General features: G+C 46.5%; 1 protein-coding gene across 8 annotated transcripts in view; it reads right to left on the bottom strand.

The window, feature by feature from the left end:
- Window positions 1-19,359, bottom strand: part of LOC139052759 (chromosome-associated kinesin KIF4A-like) — a 124,410-nt gene that overhangs the window by 53,846 nt on the left and 51,205 nt on the right. For 2 of the 8 annotated variants that reach the window (XM_070529829.1, XM_070529828.1), the window contains exons 1-5: window positions 9,371-9,460; window positions 7,832-8,075; window positions 5,320-5,510; window positions 4,854-4,943; window positions 394-655 (exon numbers count right to left, since the gene is read on the bottom strand). In XM_070529829.1, coding sequence (XP_070385930.1) covers window positions 394-655; window positions 4,854-4,943; window positions 5,320-5,510; window positions 7,832-8,075; window positions 9,371-9,445 — 862 coding nt within the window. In that variant the 5' untranslated portion in view covers window positions 9,446-9,460. Of the gene's footprint in view, window positions 1-393; window positions 656-4,853; window positions 4,944-5,319; window positions 5,511-5,631; window positions 5,658-7,831; window positions 8,076-9,370; window positions 9,461-9,814; window positions 10,033-10,418; window positions 10,557-10,631; window positions 10,648-10,773; window positions 10,793-19,359 lie in introns of those variants that run through there. The other 6 variants (XM_070529833.1, XM_070529830.1, XM_070529831.1 and 3 more) reach the window with 6 other exon arrangements.

Raw genomic sequence — 19,359 nt, 5'->3', positions numbered from 1 at the left:
CGTCCACTGTCTTTTTCGATGTGTTACATCTGGCATATTTTCAATGGCTGGACAAGTGCTTTCCCAGTATGCCAGACATCAAATATTTGAAGCTGTCATAAGTGACATTCCTGTAGAAAGTTCTTGCATGTAGTCTACATCAGCTAAACTTGAGAATGCTCACTGAAGAGTTGAACATTTTTGTTTCATTCTACTGCCATATGCTCTTGTTTATGAATATGCAAGAAATGTGCCAAATCTAAATTTTTATAGGGCAGAATTAACTGGCACTTGAAAAGGTTATGTTAGGTCTATGTCTTCTGCTGGCACTCTTACGCCACAGCTTGGGCCAGATAAGTGCATAAAATCAATAAGATCAACATAAAAACAAAAAAATTTGTAAAGTCAGTGAACCTTCTTTGAGCCTTTCGCCAACTGCTTTGGTCTTTCCAGCCCTTTCCGAGCCAGCAAGATCAACCAGATGGAATTTTGCCACCATTATGGCACCACCACTGGACTTCTCCTGCTGCTCCACAGTCAGTGTGAAGATTGCGTGCGAACGAGATGAGCGCGCGTTCATGTTGGTCGAGGCGGTGCTTCGACTTGCAGAGCCGACCTCCAGAAGACGGATTGTCTCCTCAGGGGTGGTCACGTTCAGCTCCGTCAAGTTTAAAATCTGCGAAGCAAGAACATTTTGCAACCGGATGCTTGAGAACGACCACCCGTCAACACAATGCAGGCTGAAAAACATGCACAGTGATATCTGCTTCAGCCATGGTGTACAGATTTGTGTATGTGACTTGCTTTTGCTGGTTCTGTCCACTGGTGCGAAGGAAAAAGAAACCATGGGCATAGAGCTTTGGGTAAAATGAATTTTTGTCCTACTCTGCGAGTCCGTTGCGCCTTATTGTGCTATGTGTCACTTAAGCGGATGACATTGCTGAAGGCATTACCATAGTTGACATGATGTTCAACGTGTCGCGCTCTGTCAGCAATGGTGAAAGAATAACTTCTCCTTTTTTGCAATGCATACAGCCAATAACCAACTCGTGCATGTGCTGCGAGAGCCTGTGATGCAATTCTTCTAATGCAAATGGCATTCAAATACTTCGCCCACTTTCTAGTCTGTGTGCCCAAGTCTAACCGTTTTCGCCCGAACTTCAATTAAAAAATATATATATCTACGTGACTGGACGGAACCCACGTCACCCAGGTTTCCTGAAGCACAGGAATCCGATGCTTCAACGCACTATGAATGCTTGCGGGAAGGGAGGGATTAGTGGTATCTTTTTGGCCTCTACGTGTTGATGGAAGCACACTCCACAGATGCACATTTGACTGATAAAAGCGAGAAGACTCGCTATTCTAGCTGACAATGAATAAATGTTTTATGCTTGAAATATACGGATATGCAATCATGCCGTAGTTCATTCCAAGTCAGATATGCTGAACACTATCTCTGTACTGCCAGCTGGATGAAAAAAAAAACTGGCTGCAGTTTGAAAACGACATTCAGTAAAGCTTTCTTTGTAGCACCTGAACATATACATACCGAGTTCTGTGGCGGCACTGTGACGCATGCATGTTGTATTAATGCAATTAACATTATTAGCCTACTCACCCCCACTACAGATTGTAAGTAAATGTCTTCAACACGGCTTGATGCTACACATTGTTTCATTGATAATGGCATTAACATTGACAGACATTTTAAGATGCATTTTGTGTAATTTTTTATGTAAAGAATGTAACATGACTGAGTGCATAAAAATTATTAAATAAGTATGTAAAATTGAGGGCTCACTGTAAGATTCACCCATTATCTTAGCACAGACTTTCTTTCACTGCAGAGAGAACATCCCATGCAAGTATAAGCATAACATTTCAGGATATGCCCCATTTGCTCATGTAAGGCCCAGCCTTGTGTAAGGCCCGCACCCCCACTTCACAGTGCGAAGAGTTAAAAAAAAAAAAACACGATTCACTAGCAGCAAATTGCACTGGCCAATCTAGAGCAGTGTGCCGAATCCAGGAGATCACAACAACACCTAGCAGCGGTGACCCAGTCCAGATCGACTGACAAAAAATAGACATGCTCCAGCAGAAAGTACAACGGAAGCTGGGCCCCACATCTACTTGCCATATCAGACAACACCTCAAAAAGCTGAAAACAGCCGAGCCACCTCGCCAATCGAGAAGTTACGGCATGGCATCGTTGAATTTCTGGTGAAATCCGTCTCTTCTCAGTGGATTCATCACAAATTTCTCATGCATACTCGCGTGCTGGTGAATTCCCGCGAACCGCTGCAAAATGGCGCTAACCTGCATCTCAAAACCAGTCAGTGACTGTAAATGTGTTCACAGTAAGCTGCCAGTAGTTGCATTTATTTGTATAGCAGTCTGGACACAGTTGTAGGTTTTAGCGAGTATCCATAAGCCTGCCTCGTGTAAGGCTTGTACCTCGTAAAAATTCACAAAAAGAAGTGCGGACCTTATCAGAGTAATTATGGTATGTTCTGCTTAGTTGGGGAACCTTTGTGGAACAAGGTTAAAATGTTCTACTTAAGAAACACATAAAACGAAATTAACAGTGATATGTAGTAGCAGTGGCAAGAAGCTCCACTGATTTTTGAGCGCCACGCATCGCACAGGAAACTGACAAAGTTTCAGTGCATTCGGTGCGATGGAAAAATTTTATTCCAATTTGTTTTTATAACAAAGTTGAACTGTAGAGTAGTCTGGCAACGCTAAGTGGAAACGAAACGAATTACACCCCAGGAAATGGCTTTCTTTAAGTAAGAGAATGCAATCTCGAAGGCCATGCCTTTGTGTACTGCAAGTACAGAAGCAATTGCAGAAGCACAATATACGTCACGATTGCCATGCGTTGTTTTGTCTGCGTGCGAGCCTCGGCAGTCTGCTGCTGCTTTCTTTCACACGAGTGAAGGGTCTCTGGTACAATCCAATTGCATCGACCGTGCTGCGCATTGAGTGCCAGAATGTGTGGAGCAAAACATTCAATGTGGTTACCAACTGTTTCGAAACAGACGACACAGCGATCGCCCCTCATTTCCTGACATCACACAGTTGATAGCAAAGTGGCTGTTGCTACTGGTGGGAGGGATTTAGAGGTAGCAATTCCAAATAGAAATTTCAAATTAAAATATGTGCTGAGAGCCCAGTTTTTCTGTGTGTGGAACCATATTGTGCCCTATACTCTCTGTTACAGTGATAAAATTGAGAATAGTCAGACGACCATGTCATGGCCCTACATGCGTTTTACATGGGTTCAACTTAGAACATTTTGCAGACATGTTACACTTAGTGGAACCTATGTGGAATGAGACAGTGTATAACTGACAGAAAGCCCTATTAGATTTCAAGCATAAATTCAAGCTGGGTGAATTGTATGATCCTTTGGCCCAAGATAAGTTTGTCAGGTCTTCACTGCAGGCAGCAGAGAGTTCCACTTGCTCGGTGGAGTTTGAGGCATGATGACAAGATTGACAGTTTTCCATAGCTAACCGTTGTTCTGTCAAAGCTACAAAACTTATTGCCCACCTAAATTTGACTTCGCAGGACTAGAGCTCAGTGACAGCTTTCTTAAGATGTGCAATTCAAGTGCATGAAGAGCCTGTTCACAGTCTGGCTAGTACAACATGGCTACACAAACAGTCGCCAAATTTCAGGCAAACCAAACTTAAGCTCCATCTTGTGACACTCTGGTGTCAGTTATTAGTGGGACGTTGGCTCCTTTGCAGACTGTGCGACAAGAGCCCAGAGAGACAGTTGTGTTCTTTCTTTTTCTTCTCATGTTTCGCACCCCTTTCACCATTACAGTGTAGCAAATTGGAGCTATCATTTGGTTAACCTCCCTGTCTTTACTTGGCTTTTATGTCTCTCTCTCTCTCTCTGGTGTCAGTGTAGCATATAGTGCTGTTCACAGAACAAACCTTTATGATAAGAACATGTGCATGACAAATGATCAAATATAGTAGAGCAAATTAAAATATTTCTCAATGATATTACTATGTAACGAGTACATATATGCTTAAAACGAACATTGGATATATGGAAGGCATTTTCGTGCTGGACGTGATTTCATTAAAGCAAGGCTAGACTTTAGTCCAAACATGCTTGCTAAGAATCAGAGTGTGAGGGGGGGAGGGGAGACATCCGGTGGAGACAGAACTGCTCTGTGGTGGAAGAGCAATGGCACTTCATGGTGTCAGCACTAAGCGTTGGCAAATGTTCTCCCTCTGATGTACTGACCAATCTGTGCTGCTTAGTGTCAGTAACCCAACAAGAACTGGCATGTACAGCATAACACAGTCACAGTCCAAAAGAGAGACTGTGACTGTAACAAATGATAACCTGCATTTACATTAAGCACAAGAGCTCACAAGACATCCCCACAGAGGAATGCCAAATTACAAACCACATGGCAGTATGCAGATGACTGCTTGCACTAAGAAACGCTTCAGATTTGCTTTCACACAGTAACCTTTTAACCTTCTGCTACAGTGGATCGGCTATGGCATTCTGCTGCTAAATTTAACAGCCACGAGATTGGAAGTGTAACCGTCTAAAGCCATGCCTAGCCATCAAAAAGCAAGTTAGTGGTGTTCTGCAGATCAAATTTAACCACCTGTATCTTCCCAACATCAACTATGCAAAATTGTGTAGGCATGTTTAAGCGTGTATTCATTGGAATACGACCATCCCAACCAGGAATAACAAATCCCACCTAGTGATCAAAAATTAATATGGAGCCCTCTGCTGCAGTGCAGCCAAACAGCAATCACCCACGTCGCTTTTACTAGCTGATGCAATTCTGTAAAAAAGGACTTGTGCACATAACAAAGCAACCTAACCTTTACGGCACCAGTCTGGTCTTCTCGAATTTGCAGCGATTCTCGATCTTGATTTTTGGAGAAAAGATCATACACATCTTCTTTGTATATCTGCAAGAGAGGTTAGCAACTTAACACTGAATAACCAAGGAGTCTGCATTCTCGAGCTAAACGCAAAATCCTACATCATTCGCACAAACTAAAGGCCCTATGCAGCATTGAAGAAATGCGCTTGCACCACAAATGTTCATGCAAGAGACTAACTTCAAAAGTCTATCAAACTGCAATCTGCAAGAAGCTGTACTCGGTGACAAGCTAAGCAGCCAGAATGAGCTCCGTACACAAAGTACACCACACTTCTCCCTTTGTGTCAGCAAATACGCCGCCTCATTAACTGCCTGCATGAGTCATAAATGCCAGTATAATTGCCACTCACTCCTCTGCATGTGACCACAGCAATAAAGCAGGTGCAAATCAATGTCCTCACCTCGAGGAAAGACACTCTCACAAGGAATATCTTCTCCGTGTTCACCGAGATGTGCTTAAAGATATCTTGGACTGCCCTCGGGATGATGCCAGCCTCTTCGGAGCTGGCACAACTTGATGAGCACCCTGTGCCCATTGTAAATGTTTTGCCAGATCCGGTCTGGCCGTATGCGAGGACGGTGACGTTGAAGCCTGCACCATGGAATTTGCATTTGAAATACAGTACCGACACAACCCTCACGGATGCACAACTAAGTGTTAAATGAAAACAATAAGTGACTTTCATATGTCAGGAGCCGATGGTGAATTTTACCAGCTCTAATCTACAGTCTTGTTCATGGTTGGCAACACCATACTGTGGCAAAGCTTGATGATGATGATAATGTATGTAGTTTTATGGAGCAAGGGCCAATGTGATAAAGCTTATAGGAAGCTTGGTTAATTAATGTGATTTGCATTCTTGGGAAACTTTACCCACTTTGCGGTATTAAGTAAGCAAGTACCAAGTATGCATGTGGTACAGCTGTATAGAACTTCTTTCATGTCATTCTTATATTTTAAAATAATACTTTAAGATTTCTATGGTGAGGGGAGGAATCGAACCTATGTCACATGGGTTCCTCAAGCACAACAGCCTGATGCTTTAGCACTGTGTCACGAATGCGTGTGGGCAGTGAGGAAACAATTCTCAATGTTCATGTGCACCATGCACCTCAGAGGCAATGTGCAAATTTCATGGCTGCGCCGCACTACATTGCAGCCAATTGTCATGGCCACAGCCATTGCAACCTGGTGTCGCCATTTTGTTTTGCAGATGCAGTATAGTAGGATTGATTGTGAAGCCTGCTTATGAACCTTTCCTTGTCTCGCTTAATTCTGCACAATACCATGCACATTTCTTTACAACACTGAAGACTTTTCTAAATACATAAATGGCTTGGATAAGGGCTGCACAATTGATTAACTCTACCCTAAGGAAGACGAGTTGGGCTTGTCAAGCGCTTACTTGCAAAAAAGACACATTACAAACCCAACAAGTGCAGTACCATTTATTTCTCATGCAGCCCTCAATATGACTTGAGTTCGTCAGCTGCTTTGTGCATGTCTTAAACACCAGGTGGAGCAAGGAGCATGTGGAAGAGCGAAGCTGTGAAGATACTTTTTTGTTTTGTTGTGTCACCCGCCACCTATTTCAAGATGGCCTGTTCTGTAGGACAAGTGAACGCTCCGAGTCATGTTGAAAAGAAAAGAAAGCGTAGCGATTCGGAGAGTTAGCTTCCTCTAGTGACAGCAATCTTGCGATACAAGGCGTTGCGTAAAACGAGAATAGGATGAAAACAGGAGCCAACATCTTGACAAGTGGAGTTGTCTTCTTTAAGGCCTTGCCTTGAAGACAAATCCGCTTGTCAAAATGTTAGCTCTTGCTTTCACCGTGTTCTTGTTTTGCTCATCGTTTTGAATTTCATCTCTCACATTCCCCCTGCTTTCCCTGAATACAAGGCGTTGTATGTTTAACCATGTAAATAAGAAAAGTGAAAACATTTTATGAAACCTAACTTTGTTGCTGTGTAAGAAAGTTCATAAGCTTCAACTTTCTTACACAAACATTTTGCTTGATATTGCTTTATATGACCAATAGAATTGTTTGCATGCAAAAAGAATTCTTCTCTTGCAAGTTGCTTTTCTTTTCTTTTAGAGTCCTTACACGGTTATCCTCTAATTAATCAACTAGTATATTCAGAATACATTTATTGAAGGCAAATAATCAGCTGACATCACATGAGAAAAATCAGGCAATGTCACCTGCCACCAATATCCTTGCGTCACTAAACTGTGAGGAAGGGAAGAAGGGAAGCACAGATCAAGCACCTGTGTGCACGTTTGTGAGGAGTAGGGGCAAAAGCCACCTACACACACAGCACTTCAAGAAACGAGGACAAATGATAGAGTGAATAGCCTAATTGCAGCTGGATTAATAATTACGTCAAAGTGAAATTGAAATTAATTTTGGGTTATTACACACTGAAACCATGATATGATTATGAGGTACACTGTAGTGGGGGGACTTCAGATTAATTTTACCCATGTCAGGTTCTTTAACATAAACCCAATGCACTGTAAACACGTGTTTTTGCATTTTGCTCATACCGAAATGTGGTTGCCATAGCAGAGATTTGATCCCACAACCTTGTGCTTAGCTGAGCAATGCCATAGCCACTGAGCCACCACAACGGGTAATTCCATCAGAGTTACATGTCTGACTTCAGTAGACTGAAGAAAGGTGTCGTTTACACGACACTAAAGGCAACTGCCTGTTCATATATAACATTGCCATTTGTGTGTTAATTTTTTATGTTTATCTACTAGAATTACAGGTTTTTATTTTCAGCTCACGAATGTGAATCAAGGAAACCAATTAATCAATTAATTTATTAAGAATGTCTCATTAATAAGGTCAACATTTTTAAATTGTTGCTAGTGTATAATAAATTAACTGACAGTAGTTCACTCACCTTCAAATACTTTAGGCAGCAGCTTCGACACACATGCATCATATATTTGCACTTGGCTTGACTCCACTCCAAAAACGTAATCGTAAGAGAACGTCTTGTCTCCACGAAGTACAATACTTTGATTGCTCGGACATGTCCGAGCACAGGCTTGGCAGCCCTCTGTCAGTTCTTTGGACAGAAGCGGACGGCACCGCACAGCAACCCGCACTGGAATCAAATTTTCGGTCTCCATGGTGCAAGAGATCTGTGGATAATGGGGATGAGATTATTATTAATACTATTCCTTTTATTACACCCTATTACACTCTTTTATTACAGCCCCCCCTTTATTACACCCTTATTCATTCTATTACACCCTACATTGGAGAGGGAAGGGGGGCAAAAAGCACTTTCAGACTTCATGAAATGCACATTAAATGTAATGGCTCAAGGAAAATAGAGAATAAGAGCACGAATTGGAAGGCACACAAAATGTTGAAGGTGGTCATTGCGCTGCAGAAAAATGATGAGGTATAGAAAATGAATGAAAGCTATAGCAGATATAAAAATAAACATATAAAACAACCGAAACTGCCAGAAGCTTTGTGGAATACAATAGAACCCATTAAAATGTTTCCTTGAGGAATATGAGGTTCGTAATGGCGATCAATGTGAGGTAATATGAAGGAAGAGATAGGAAGGTGCAGCACGCCAGATAAAAAAAAAGGTTGCAGCATCGGGATTATCCCAGGTGGGCGATTTTTTGAGCCACAAAGGCAGTTTTAATACACTGCCACGCCGGCGGCCTGGCTAACCCTAACTAGCTGGGTCTACGACGCCACTGTTCCCACCACTTCGGCGGGAATGCCGCCTGACTCGGGTGCGGGCGGGCCCCCGCTTCGCCACGAGACGCGAGGATGGACGTCGTAGAAGTGGAAGGGGAGCCAATTTCCCCGGAAGAATATGACGACCAGGGCTGGATTGCTGCTCACGAACGCCGCAGTAACGCCAAGAGACGCCCAGACCTCGATGAACGATCGAAGAACATCGGAGACTCGCCGGTTTCAACGGCGTGGAAAACCAAGAACGCACGAATTCTACAGCGACCAATGGCCCCGAGGCAACCGCAGCTACCGGAGGAAGACTACAAGGTCGTGATCCGCCCGAGAGGTGGGCTCGACATGGCGCAGCAACGCATTGCGTACATAAAGGATGGCGTTCTGCTGGCAGCCGCATTGACACCAGAAAATGCCGGAGAAGATACGCTACGCATCAATCCAAAACAAAACACCATGATCATGAGCACACCGAAACTGGAGAATGCGAAACGCTACAGCCAGATACGGGAAATCCAACTTGGATCGAACACCTACAGTACGGCCGCTTACATTACTGCGCCGGAGAACACCTCCAAGGGAGTCATGCACGGTGTACCAGAATACGACACGTCTGAAGACGTTGAAAAAAGCCTGGTGAACTGCAGAAACCCGACTATACTACACGCAAGACGCATGGGACGCACCGATTCGGTTGTGATAGTGTTTGAAGGTACGTACGTACCACACTACGTGTACTACCGCGGAGCTGAATACCGATGCCTACTATATCGCAAGCAGTACGAGACATGTACCACATGTGGCCGCCTCGGCCACCGAGCGGATGTTTGCCCGACACCGAACAGCAAGAAATGTCGCGGGTGCGGAACTCTCAATCCACCCGAAGATCATCAGTGTGAGCCAAGATGCTTCATGTGTGGGAAGGGACACCTCACAGGAGACAAAAAGTGCCGTGAACGGTTCAAGACCCCATATCTTCTCAGAAAGAGGCAGTGGAAACAACAACAACAACAACAACGGAATGAACATCCACCGCAGAAAGCTATGGCGGACAATCGCCCAAGTCGGTCCAGGGAGCGGTCGGGCAGCACCGAATCGCACAAGGGATCGACATGGACCAACAGCCACGGCAGGAGACACCGCGACAGGAGCCGCTCTAGTTCCTTACCAAGACTCCCCGGTGGAGGCGGTGGCGTCCAGTCCAGCTCCAAGTCCCGGTCCAGGTCCCGGCCCAGGTCTGAATCGAGATCGAGGGGATCCCCACTACACGGAACCCCGGAGGGCTCTGGCGGGTCCGACGGCAACGAAACGCAGGTGAGCTGGGCAGACACGGTCTCCGGCGCTGCTTCTTCGTCTAATATAACACCTAATATAGAAGGGTCCGCCCTGGAGCAGGAAATGATCCAAATTAGAAAATTGCTAGCGCAAATTACTCGTGAAAATGCTAAGCAGAGGGAGGAAATTCAACAATTAAAGCAAGAAAACGCTAGGCTTCAGCAGAATAGGACACACGAGCCAAGTCATAAGCCTACCGCCAGTACGGCACAGACGCCTAGCCGCGAGTCAACGCCCGCTCTCAAGCAAATGACAGGGACGCCGCCCGACAAAAGAAAAGCTGAAGACGCGTCAGACGCGCAAAGCAGCGTCTCAACGCACTTAGAAAAGCAAGTAGAGGGAATGCTTGTGGAGTTAACTAAGACGCTACAACAACAATTCGCCGGGTTACAGGCGCAGTTCGTGGAAATTATACAAAGAATAGAAGGCATTGACACCCGATTAACAGTCGTTGAAAACGCGCAAAAGGACTTGAGGCCTGCGGGAGTGGGACCGGTAAAAGCGACCACCAAACCATATCATCGACCCGTAGTGACAGAAACCAGTAGAGTCACCGGGGAGAATCAAACAATTAAACGTGGCTCCGCGTAATAAATACATAATATGACAATGGAACTGTCGCGGGTATCGCCGGAAACGGGGACACCTACAGCAGTTCCTAAGTAGCAAGGAGGCCCCAGACGTCATCGCCCTGCAAGAAACAGGGGGACTGGCTAAATTATCCGGTTACAAAGCATATGGTGCTTCTAACGAGAAGGCGTCTGTTACAACTCTCGTACATAGAAATCTTACGGTCATAGAACACGCCACTGGCGTGACCGGTGTAGACCACGTCCTGATTGAAATCATTCCCACGCGCAAGGGAGAAGGAAGCCTTTTCATCTTAAATGTATACAGTAGCCCTCGACACAAGATGAGATTCGGCCCGCTTTTTCGTAAATCCTTAAATTTAGCAGAAAGAAATGCAATGGTAATTGTAGGGGACTTTAATGCACCCCACGCGGCTTGAAGATACCGTTTGGAGAACGTCAAGGGTCGTAATCTATGGCTATAGACGCTCAGCAGGAGGGTCTCACTCTCGTAACGGATCCACAGGCGCCCACTAGAATGGCTAACAGTGTCAGCAATGACACCACACCAGACCTAACTTTTACAAAGGACACACCTGATGCAAAATGGATAAACACACAAGAAAATCTGGGTAGTGATCACTTCATTGTAGCAACAACTGTACACGCAGCCCCATCACGAAAGAAAGGCAGGAATGAATGAATGAATAGAATTTATTGATAGGAAAGACAGAGAGGTCGACCTGAGCTAGTGCGCTCTAGTCTGCTACTCTGTACTGGGGAAGAGGGAAGGGGAGTGAAAGTATTGGGATGGATGATGATGATAAGAGAAGTGGTGAGTGCTTATGTAAATGAGACAGTGCCTCGCTAGAGCCGCTCGTCGAGCTTGGTGTCCTGCAGGAACTTCAACAATACTTTTGTGGCACGCATTGAAATTGCAGTGTCAGGCCATGGGCCGAGAATAGCTTCCTCCGACAGTAGTTGTCTGCCAACGCTGGCTAGGAAACTGTCTAACGTCCTTCGCTCCAGCATATATGCTGGGCAGTCGCACAGTACGTGTTGGAGTGTTTCGCGCATCTGGCTGTGTACACAATCAGGGCTGTTCGATTGGCCGATGAGGTGTGCGTAGCGACGGGTGAAAGCAACGCCGAGCTGAATCCTGTGTAGCAATGATGTTTTGCTCCGTGTAAGCTTCGGGGGCAAACAGAATTTACCGTCTGAGTCAATCACAATTGTCGAATGGGACTTCTTCCGTAAAATCCGGGAGGAGGAAGCTGATGAGGTCATACAAGACATCGATATTTGGACTAAAAAACTTCATCAAAGTGTGATACGAGCCACTAAGACTATTCCGGAAAAAGCAGGGATAGAGGAGGCGGACAGCAAACTCCTACATATGTGGGAGGCAAAAAGCAGCATGCAGAAACGCTGGAAGCAGCAAAAACTTAATAGAAACCTGAGAACGAAAATCGCCATGCTCAATAAGGAAATAGAGGACTATGCGAATAGATTAAGCCGTCAAAATTGGGAGGCCGCGTGCAACGCCATGGAGAGACAGATAGGGCTACCTAAAACCTGGAATCTTCTGCGTTATCTTTTAGACCCGGAAAACAGCAAGTCCACACAACGACACTGCCTCTACAAATTATTCACAGATACAAAGGCACGGAAGAAGAACTTTTACAGGAACTACAAAGGCTATACGTAGGAAATACAACCAAAGAACAACAACATCCGTATACTGGTAAGGAGAACCCGTATCTTGACAGCCCCATAACCGAGGCTGAAGTTCGAGCGGAACTCATGAGGCTCAACACGAAATCCACGCCAGGCCCGGATGGTATCACCAACAAGGTCCTGAGAAATCTCGATGATGAATCTATCTCGGCCCTCACCAAGTATATTAACACCTGCTGGGAACAGGGTAATATTCCACGTCAATGGAAAACCGCTCGGGTTATAATGATTCCAAAGCCGCGAAAGAAACTTCACCTTGGGAATCTCAGGCCTATATCGTTAACGTCGTGTGCTGGCAAGCTCATGGAGCACGTCATCCTCACACGTCTAATTACATGGAAGATAACGGCCTTTTCCCGCACACCATGATTGGGTTTAGACCAAAACTGTCTACACAAGACATTATGTTGCAAATAAAACACCAAATAATAGACGCGGGACCTCAAACACTAGATACAAAAGCTATCCTTGGTCTTGATCTTACGAAGGCCTTTGATAATATCACCCACAGGGCTATTTTAGAAAACTTACAAGGCCTAGGAGTGGGGCAACGAACCCACGCGTATGTTAAAGACTTTCTCTCCGACCGTGTTGCGCAAATCACAATCGGTGAAGTGAAATCCAAAGAGATAAAACTCGGAAGCCGGGGCACACCACAAGGATCAGTCTTATCTCCCTTTCTTTTCAATGTAGCTATGATTGGCCTGCCAGCAGAACTAGAAAATATAGAAGGATTACATCATAGCCTCTACGCCGATGATATCACCCTTTGGGTAACAGGTGGAAGTGATGGGCAGATTGAGGAAGTCCTCCAAACAGCCATACATACGGTTGAGAAATATGTCATGGATAAAGGATTGAGATGCTCGCCGCAAAAATCAGAATTACTTCTATATCGACCGACACGCAGGGGCCGTAAGAGTTCTACGGGTAAACCAAACATCACGCTTTTTGTAAATGGCACCCAAATACCTATTGTCGACAGCATTAGAGTCCTCGGACTCCACGTATCAGCGAACGGTCACAACGGGGAAACAATCAGAATACTAGAAAATAGCGCACAACAAACACTGAGATTAATTAAGAGAATAGCTAATCGCCATTATGGGATGAAAGAGAACAATCTGGTACGTCTAGTCCAGGCGTTTGTCATCAGCCGCATAGTATACGTAACCCCTTACCTAAATCTCCAAGTAGCAGAAAAGACAAAATTCGACGGCATCATTAGACGATCATTCGAACAAGCCATAGGTTTGCCGATAAACACATCAAATGACAGGCTCCTAGCCTTAGGTGTCCACAACACGCTCGAAGAACTCATAGAAGCCCATACGATAGCGCAATATGAAAGACTCTCACAAACACCTACTGGCAGACACATACTTAACAAGCTTAAAGTAACATACGCATCACAGTATGGCACTAAAGTAGACATTCCCCACGACATAAGAAAGCAGCTTATTATCCCACCCCTACCCAAAAACATGCATCCTGAACACCACAGGGAAAGGCGGGAGGAAAGGGCAAGAGCTATACAGAGGAGATTCCAACGCTCTCAGGACGTGGTGTACGTCGACGCGGCAGAGTACACGACTAATCAGAATATGTCTATCGTTGCAGTGAACTCGCAAGGTGAGCGTAAGGTCAGAGGATCTATTAAAACTAACAGAGCCGAGGTGGCTGAGGAATCGGCCATTGCTCTCGCAATGGCTTCCACACTGGCCACGATAATAGTCAGTGATTATAAAACCGCCATTTTAAATTACGCAAAGGGACGCATCTCGCCGGAATCACAACGTATCCTGGCAAACTTTCGCGGTGAGCGGGTGGTCCATATCATCTGGGCGCCTGCGCACTCCTCTCTCCCCGGCAATGAGGCGGCCGACACCGTGGCTCGAGGACTCACAAACCGAGCCACCGGGGCGCCGCGGTTGGGGCTGACAGGGGACCGGATGGTTGGCTGCAGGGAGATATATCTATTACAGATTGGGGAGGGTGCGTTTTCCACCCGCACACCCATCACTTAATAAGCAGCAGGCGGTGCCATGGCGCCTCCTTCAAACAAATACATATCCGAACCCGGTGTCTTATAATCATTATTACCCAGACCAATATTCGGCCAATTGTAAACTTTGTCAAGAAAGGGCGGACCTAGATCACATTATCTGGGCCTGCCCTCGGGCGCCACGACAGGGCCGAAAAATTCAGGACCGGAAGCAGTGGGAGACCGTGTTGCTCAGCTCGGCCCCCGAAGACCAACTTTTGGCTGTCCAGCAGGCCGAGGATGCCGCTAGAGCTCAAGGGCTTCTGGCTGCCATCTAGGCGGGGTTGCCACCCCCCCCCCCCCCCCACCAATCTGCCGGCTATATAAATAAAAGTTATTTCTCTCTCTCTCTCTCTGCAGCAGAAGAATGGCCAGTTGAGACATAACCATAGGCTTCTGCAAAAAGAAGGCGGGGGGGGGGGGGGACAAATAAACTACTTGTGAAGTTTGTGAAAACGGCTATCCTGCAAAGCTTCTTTTTTTTTTTTTAACCAAAAAACTAGCTACCTGATTACCTTACAGCCACAGGTGGAGTGCACCTGATAGAAAGCCCCGAGAGTGTTGCTTCAGTCAACTTCAATGCACCTTATTGTTTTGTTGTTTTTTGCGCTCATCAATATCGCGACATCTTTAGTGTTTGAATTCGTGGCAACTTAGCCCTCTCAGTGGCTGCAGCAGTTTGCGTGGGGATTAGGCAGGTTCATTTGACCAAAGTCATGCACAGCGTCGAGACAGGGGGGGGTGTATGTAATGGGCCTTGACCCTCCCCCTAGTGGGTAACCTTAATTGTGCACACCTATGGACGTTGCCTTTGGTTGCGCATACTAAATACTGCTCACAGGGACGAAACTATTGTGTCACGAATGTTTTCACCAGTTTTCGTTTTGATATGGCCACTACATAACACCTCTAAGCCGAACCTCTGCAACATCATGTCACACCTTGTTACATTACATTGATGTATATAATCCATCGCATGTAATAAAACTTTCTTTCCCCACTCTCCGACTGCATCTGGTTGCTTTGGAATCGCCTGACCTTGTTGTTAAGGCCTTCTCACCAGGAAGGCCAAACACACAGCAAAAGAGGTGATAAAGGGACATCCTGCCATTAGTTCTCTACATTTGTTCATTGCTCTGAGTAGCCATCATGAAGCGAAAATTCAGCTCTGGTCTTCCATCATATGTTGCTACTGTTTTTAAAAATTTTCACTGAAGCTGTTAAAGGGAATTTCACAGCCTTTTTTGTGCAGCGGTGTGCTCGGTATTAACCGTTAAAGAACAGCCGGAGTCCCGAATTTTTGTTTTGAAACGTAATTATAGACGATTACAAAATAAAAGTTGCCTTGTATCCTTCATACCTGTTTCGAATAGACATATACCCCCTTTGAATAAACAACTTATTTGTGCATCTTTTTGGGCAGTAATTCGCAATTAGTTTTTCACATCATGTCTCATTCGCTACGCGAAGGTCAGCTAAGAGTTTATGCAGCTAAAAAAGTTAAAGCTGATCTGCGTGGGAGCCGTCAGCAGCCAGCGAACAGACCCACAATCCTTCTGAATGGTACGAGAACTTCTGTTAATAGCTTGGCTGTCTTTGGTGTATCAATTGCTCAGACTGGCACACATCGGCGAGGTACCTTTTTCACCTTGTCTATCCTCCATTCACGGGGGCTCTGTCTTGAGGCGGAAGCTCTCTTGCAGAAGGTGTGCAAATGCCCTGACTAGCAGCTGTGATAGATGCTAAAGCCATGCAGCACACTGCTTCACAGCATTACTTCCAACTCACGTACTTGTCTGTCTCATTCTCCAATGTTCCTTTACTTCACACTACCAGTCTCCACAGTAACATGACATACCAAGCAGTTCAATCTGCTACCCTTCTCTATGTTAAACATTTTAAGGTGTATCTGCACTTGGTTCCATATGTATACATGGCAACAGGAATGGAAAAAAAAAGATTAATATAGCTGTCGCTCTTCAATAGGCATGTTTTGTGCGGTAACTGGGTCACATTCTTTCGGTTTGGTCCGAAAGTCAAATGTGAAAAAAAGAATACATTTCATTGGGAGCGGAAATTACTTTGATTTATTTTTAATTATTAACTGTAGGAATTTTCTAATGGTACAGTTGCCTGGGCCATCAGAAACAATGTCTCGGAAGACATTACATATGTTGAAGCCATTTAGCCGGCAGGCACTAGCTCGAAATAAATCTTGCTGGCAGTTATTCCGCATTGGTTGGCTTCGTGGCCATCTCATTAATGCCAACGTATCTGTGGGGTGAATTTGTTTCCAGAATATTTCACCGTAGCCGATAGGCGCTCTTTATACATTGACACCGGCTGAATAGCACTCTGCAACAGCCGCAAACGGCTGGGTTAACGAACAGAGCCCAGTCTCGCGCAATATAAAGTGGCCGGGACGACAACTCGCAGTATCCGACATGCTACCTGTGAACGACAGGCGGCAGTGCCCTTCAAGATTGATGGAAGAGCGTTAAAGATGTTCCCACTAAAATAAACGGGGCGAGCAGAATGGCACCCCTCGCCTGCCTCGAGCAATGGGAGATTTAATTTATAAGCACTGTTAGCCGGTATTCTCTGGGGGGCAACTTATGGCACATTTTGCCGGCAAATAGACTGCGAGGACAGAGCCTAAAGCACTAGTAATAGATTTTCCTGGTGTTAACCTGAAAGCCGGCCTCTGGCAGAAACGGACACGACGAACTAGAGTGGAGCAACGAAGTGACAAAACACTTTCCTCCGGTCACTTATGAACAGCTAGACGACGTAGCAATGAAAGTGCATGACTAGTTCGCAGGCGTAGCGCTAATACAGACCACTCGTACCGTACAGGCCAAGCGCTCGTAGAGTTCTTGTCTCCGTCCCTTAGCGAGCCGCACACGAACAACCTTTCAACTTGCACACCTCTTCTTCATTTGCGGCCGGAGGAGGACCTACCGTCGACGTTCAGTCACCGAGTGTGGAAAGTGTGCTATGCCAGTGAACTGAACTGAACCTACTAGGGTGGAGAACGCGATTTTCAAAACTTGCACGCTTGGGAGGTTTGGGATTCTCCTTTTTGAACAACGAGTCTCAAGCGTTGTTCAAAAAGGAGAATCCCAAGTCTCAAGCGTGAAAGACGACGGGTCGGATGGGCTCCACATCTGCTCCGCACAGAAGCTACATTTTCGGCGAAATCACCTCCGCATCCAGATTCTACGCAATCATCCTGTGCCTGAAGTCAGCCAGAGCACGTCAACACCAAACTTGAGGGTGTAAGTGCTATATTTTGCATTTTACGGCCACATCAAGTTTCGAAGCGGGGCCGCCCCGCTAAACCTACTTCGCTAGTGGCGAGGCCTAGCAAAGGCTTCGGCTGCCGCACCGCTGCAGATGGCGAACGCGCTGCTCAATGCCGACGCCGACAAAGCCCACCAATCGTCTACCGGGGCCCCGGAGGACGAGTACATGGAAATTCGCGAATCCCAAGGACTCCTTCGGGCTGCTGAGGAGAACGAAGAAGACAATGAGCCGTGGATCAATGTTACCAGTCGTGCCCGTCGCCGTCGGCTGCAGACACGCTCGACCACGCCCCAACTTTCCCGAACGCCACCGAAGCCCGTTCTCCGCCACAGCCGACCGGCGATGCGCAAGCCCCGACAACCCCCCCCTTCCTGCCGATGATTACAAGTTGGCGGTTCGTCCACGGAACGGCCTGCAGCTCAACAAGGTGAGCCCAGGGAAGTTAGTGGACGCCATCACAAATGAGGCAAAGCTACAAATCGGCTCCACCGGATTCAAAATACGCATCGACGAAGACCAAAACATCCTTGTTCTGAGCACTGCCTGAGAAGCTACGGCCTCGGCACTAAGCAAGATGCAAAAAATTACAATTGATGCAACAACATATGATATTGCATCATACGGAATTTCCCCCGATAACTCTTGCAAAGGGGTAATATACAACATCGATCACGACACCACGCCCGAAATGTTACTTAAACGCATTGAATCTCCCGGATACTTAATAATAATATATGGGGTTTTACGTGCCAAAACCACTTTCTGATTATGAGGCACGCCGTGGTGGGGGACTCCGGAAATTTTGACCTCCTGGGGTTCTTTAACGTGCACCTAAATCGAAGTACACGGGTGTTTTCGCATTTCGCCCCCATCGAAATGCGGCCGCCGTGGCCAGGATTCGATCCCGCGACCTCGTGCTCAGCAGCCTAACACCATAGCCACTGAGCAACCACGGCGGGTATCTCCCGGATACGAGGCACTAACATGTAGAAGACTGGGAAACACAACCACTATGGTGATCACATTCTTGGGAAAAACAGTACCATATTACATCGAATTTTCCGGCCTTCTTCTGCGGTGCTACCTCTACAAGAGAACCGTGCCACATTGCCGAACCTGCAACGAGACAGGCCACAGAGAGAACGTCTGCCCGCGGCCCCCCACCACACCCAAGTGCAGAGAGTGCGGCACTTCGCTAGCAACGGAGCAGCACGAGTGCCACCCTCGGTGCTCTCTGTGCGGCGGGAATCACCCGACAGCAGCGAAAGCCTGCCCCAACAGGTTCCTGCCGCCCGTCAACCGCAGACCCTGAGAGCAGACTCCTCGTCTCCGAGGCCGCGTGGCGAGCACTCAGCATCACGCAAGTCGCGGTCCCCGAAACGACGCGGAGCTGTCCAGGGGAGGAGCAGTTCCAGGCCGCGTTCCGGTTCCAGGCGTAGGACTTCATCGCGACGACGGACGCCATCCCATGGCAGGACCTCGAGCCGTGGTCGTTCCGCAAGCGGCAGGAGGGGAAGCAAGGGAGCAGCGCAGGTCACGCAGCAGGTGAGCTGGGCACAGGTTGTTTCTCCCAAAGCTCATCCCCCCCCCCTGTTGACGGCACAGACACATGCCCAGATTAGGCGTCTCACTGAAGAAAGCGCAAAACTCAAATCAGAAATCACTAGCGTACACGCAGAATTCGTAGCACTTAAAGATGAATTGCTTGGAAGAAATAGCACT

Source organism: Dermacentor albipictus, unplaced genomic scaffold (genome assembly GCF_038994185.2).
Source record: "Dermacentor albipictus isolate Rhodes 1998 colony unplaced genomic scaffold, USDA_Dalb.pri_finalv2 scaffold_33, whole genome shotgun sequence".
Taxonomy (NCBI): Eukaryota; Metazoa; Arthropoda; class Arachnida; order Ixodida; family Ixodidae; genus Dermacentor; species Dermacentor albipictus.
Note: the sequence above shows the minus strand (reverse complement) of the source record. Positions and strands in the feature narration are given on the sequence as shown.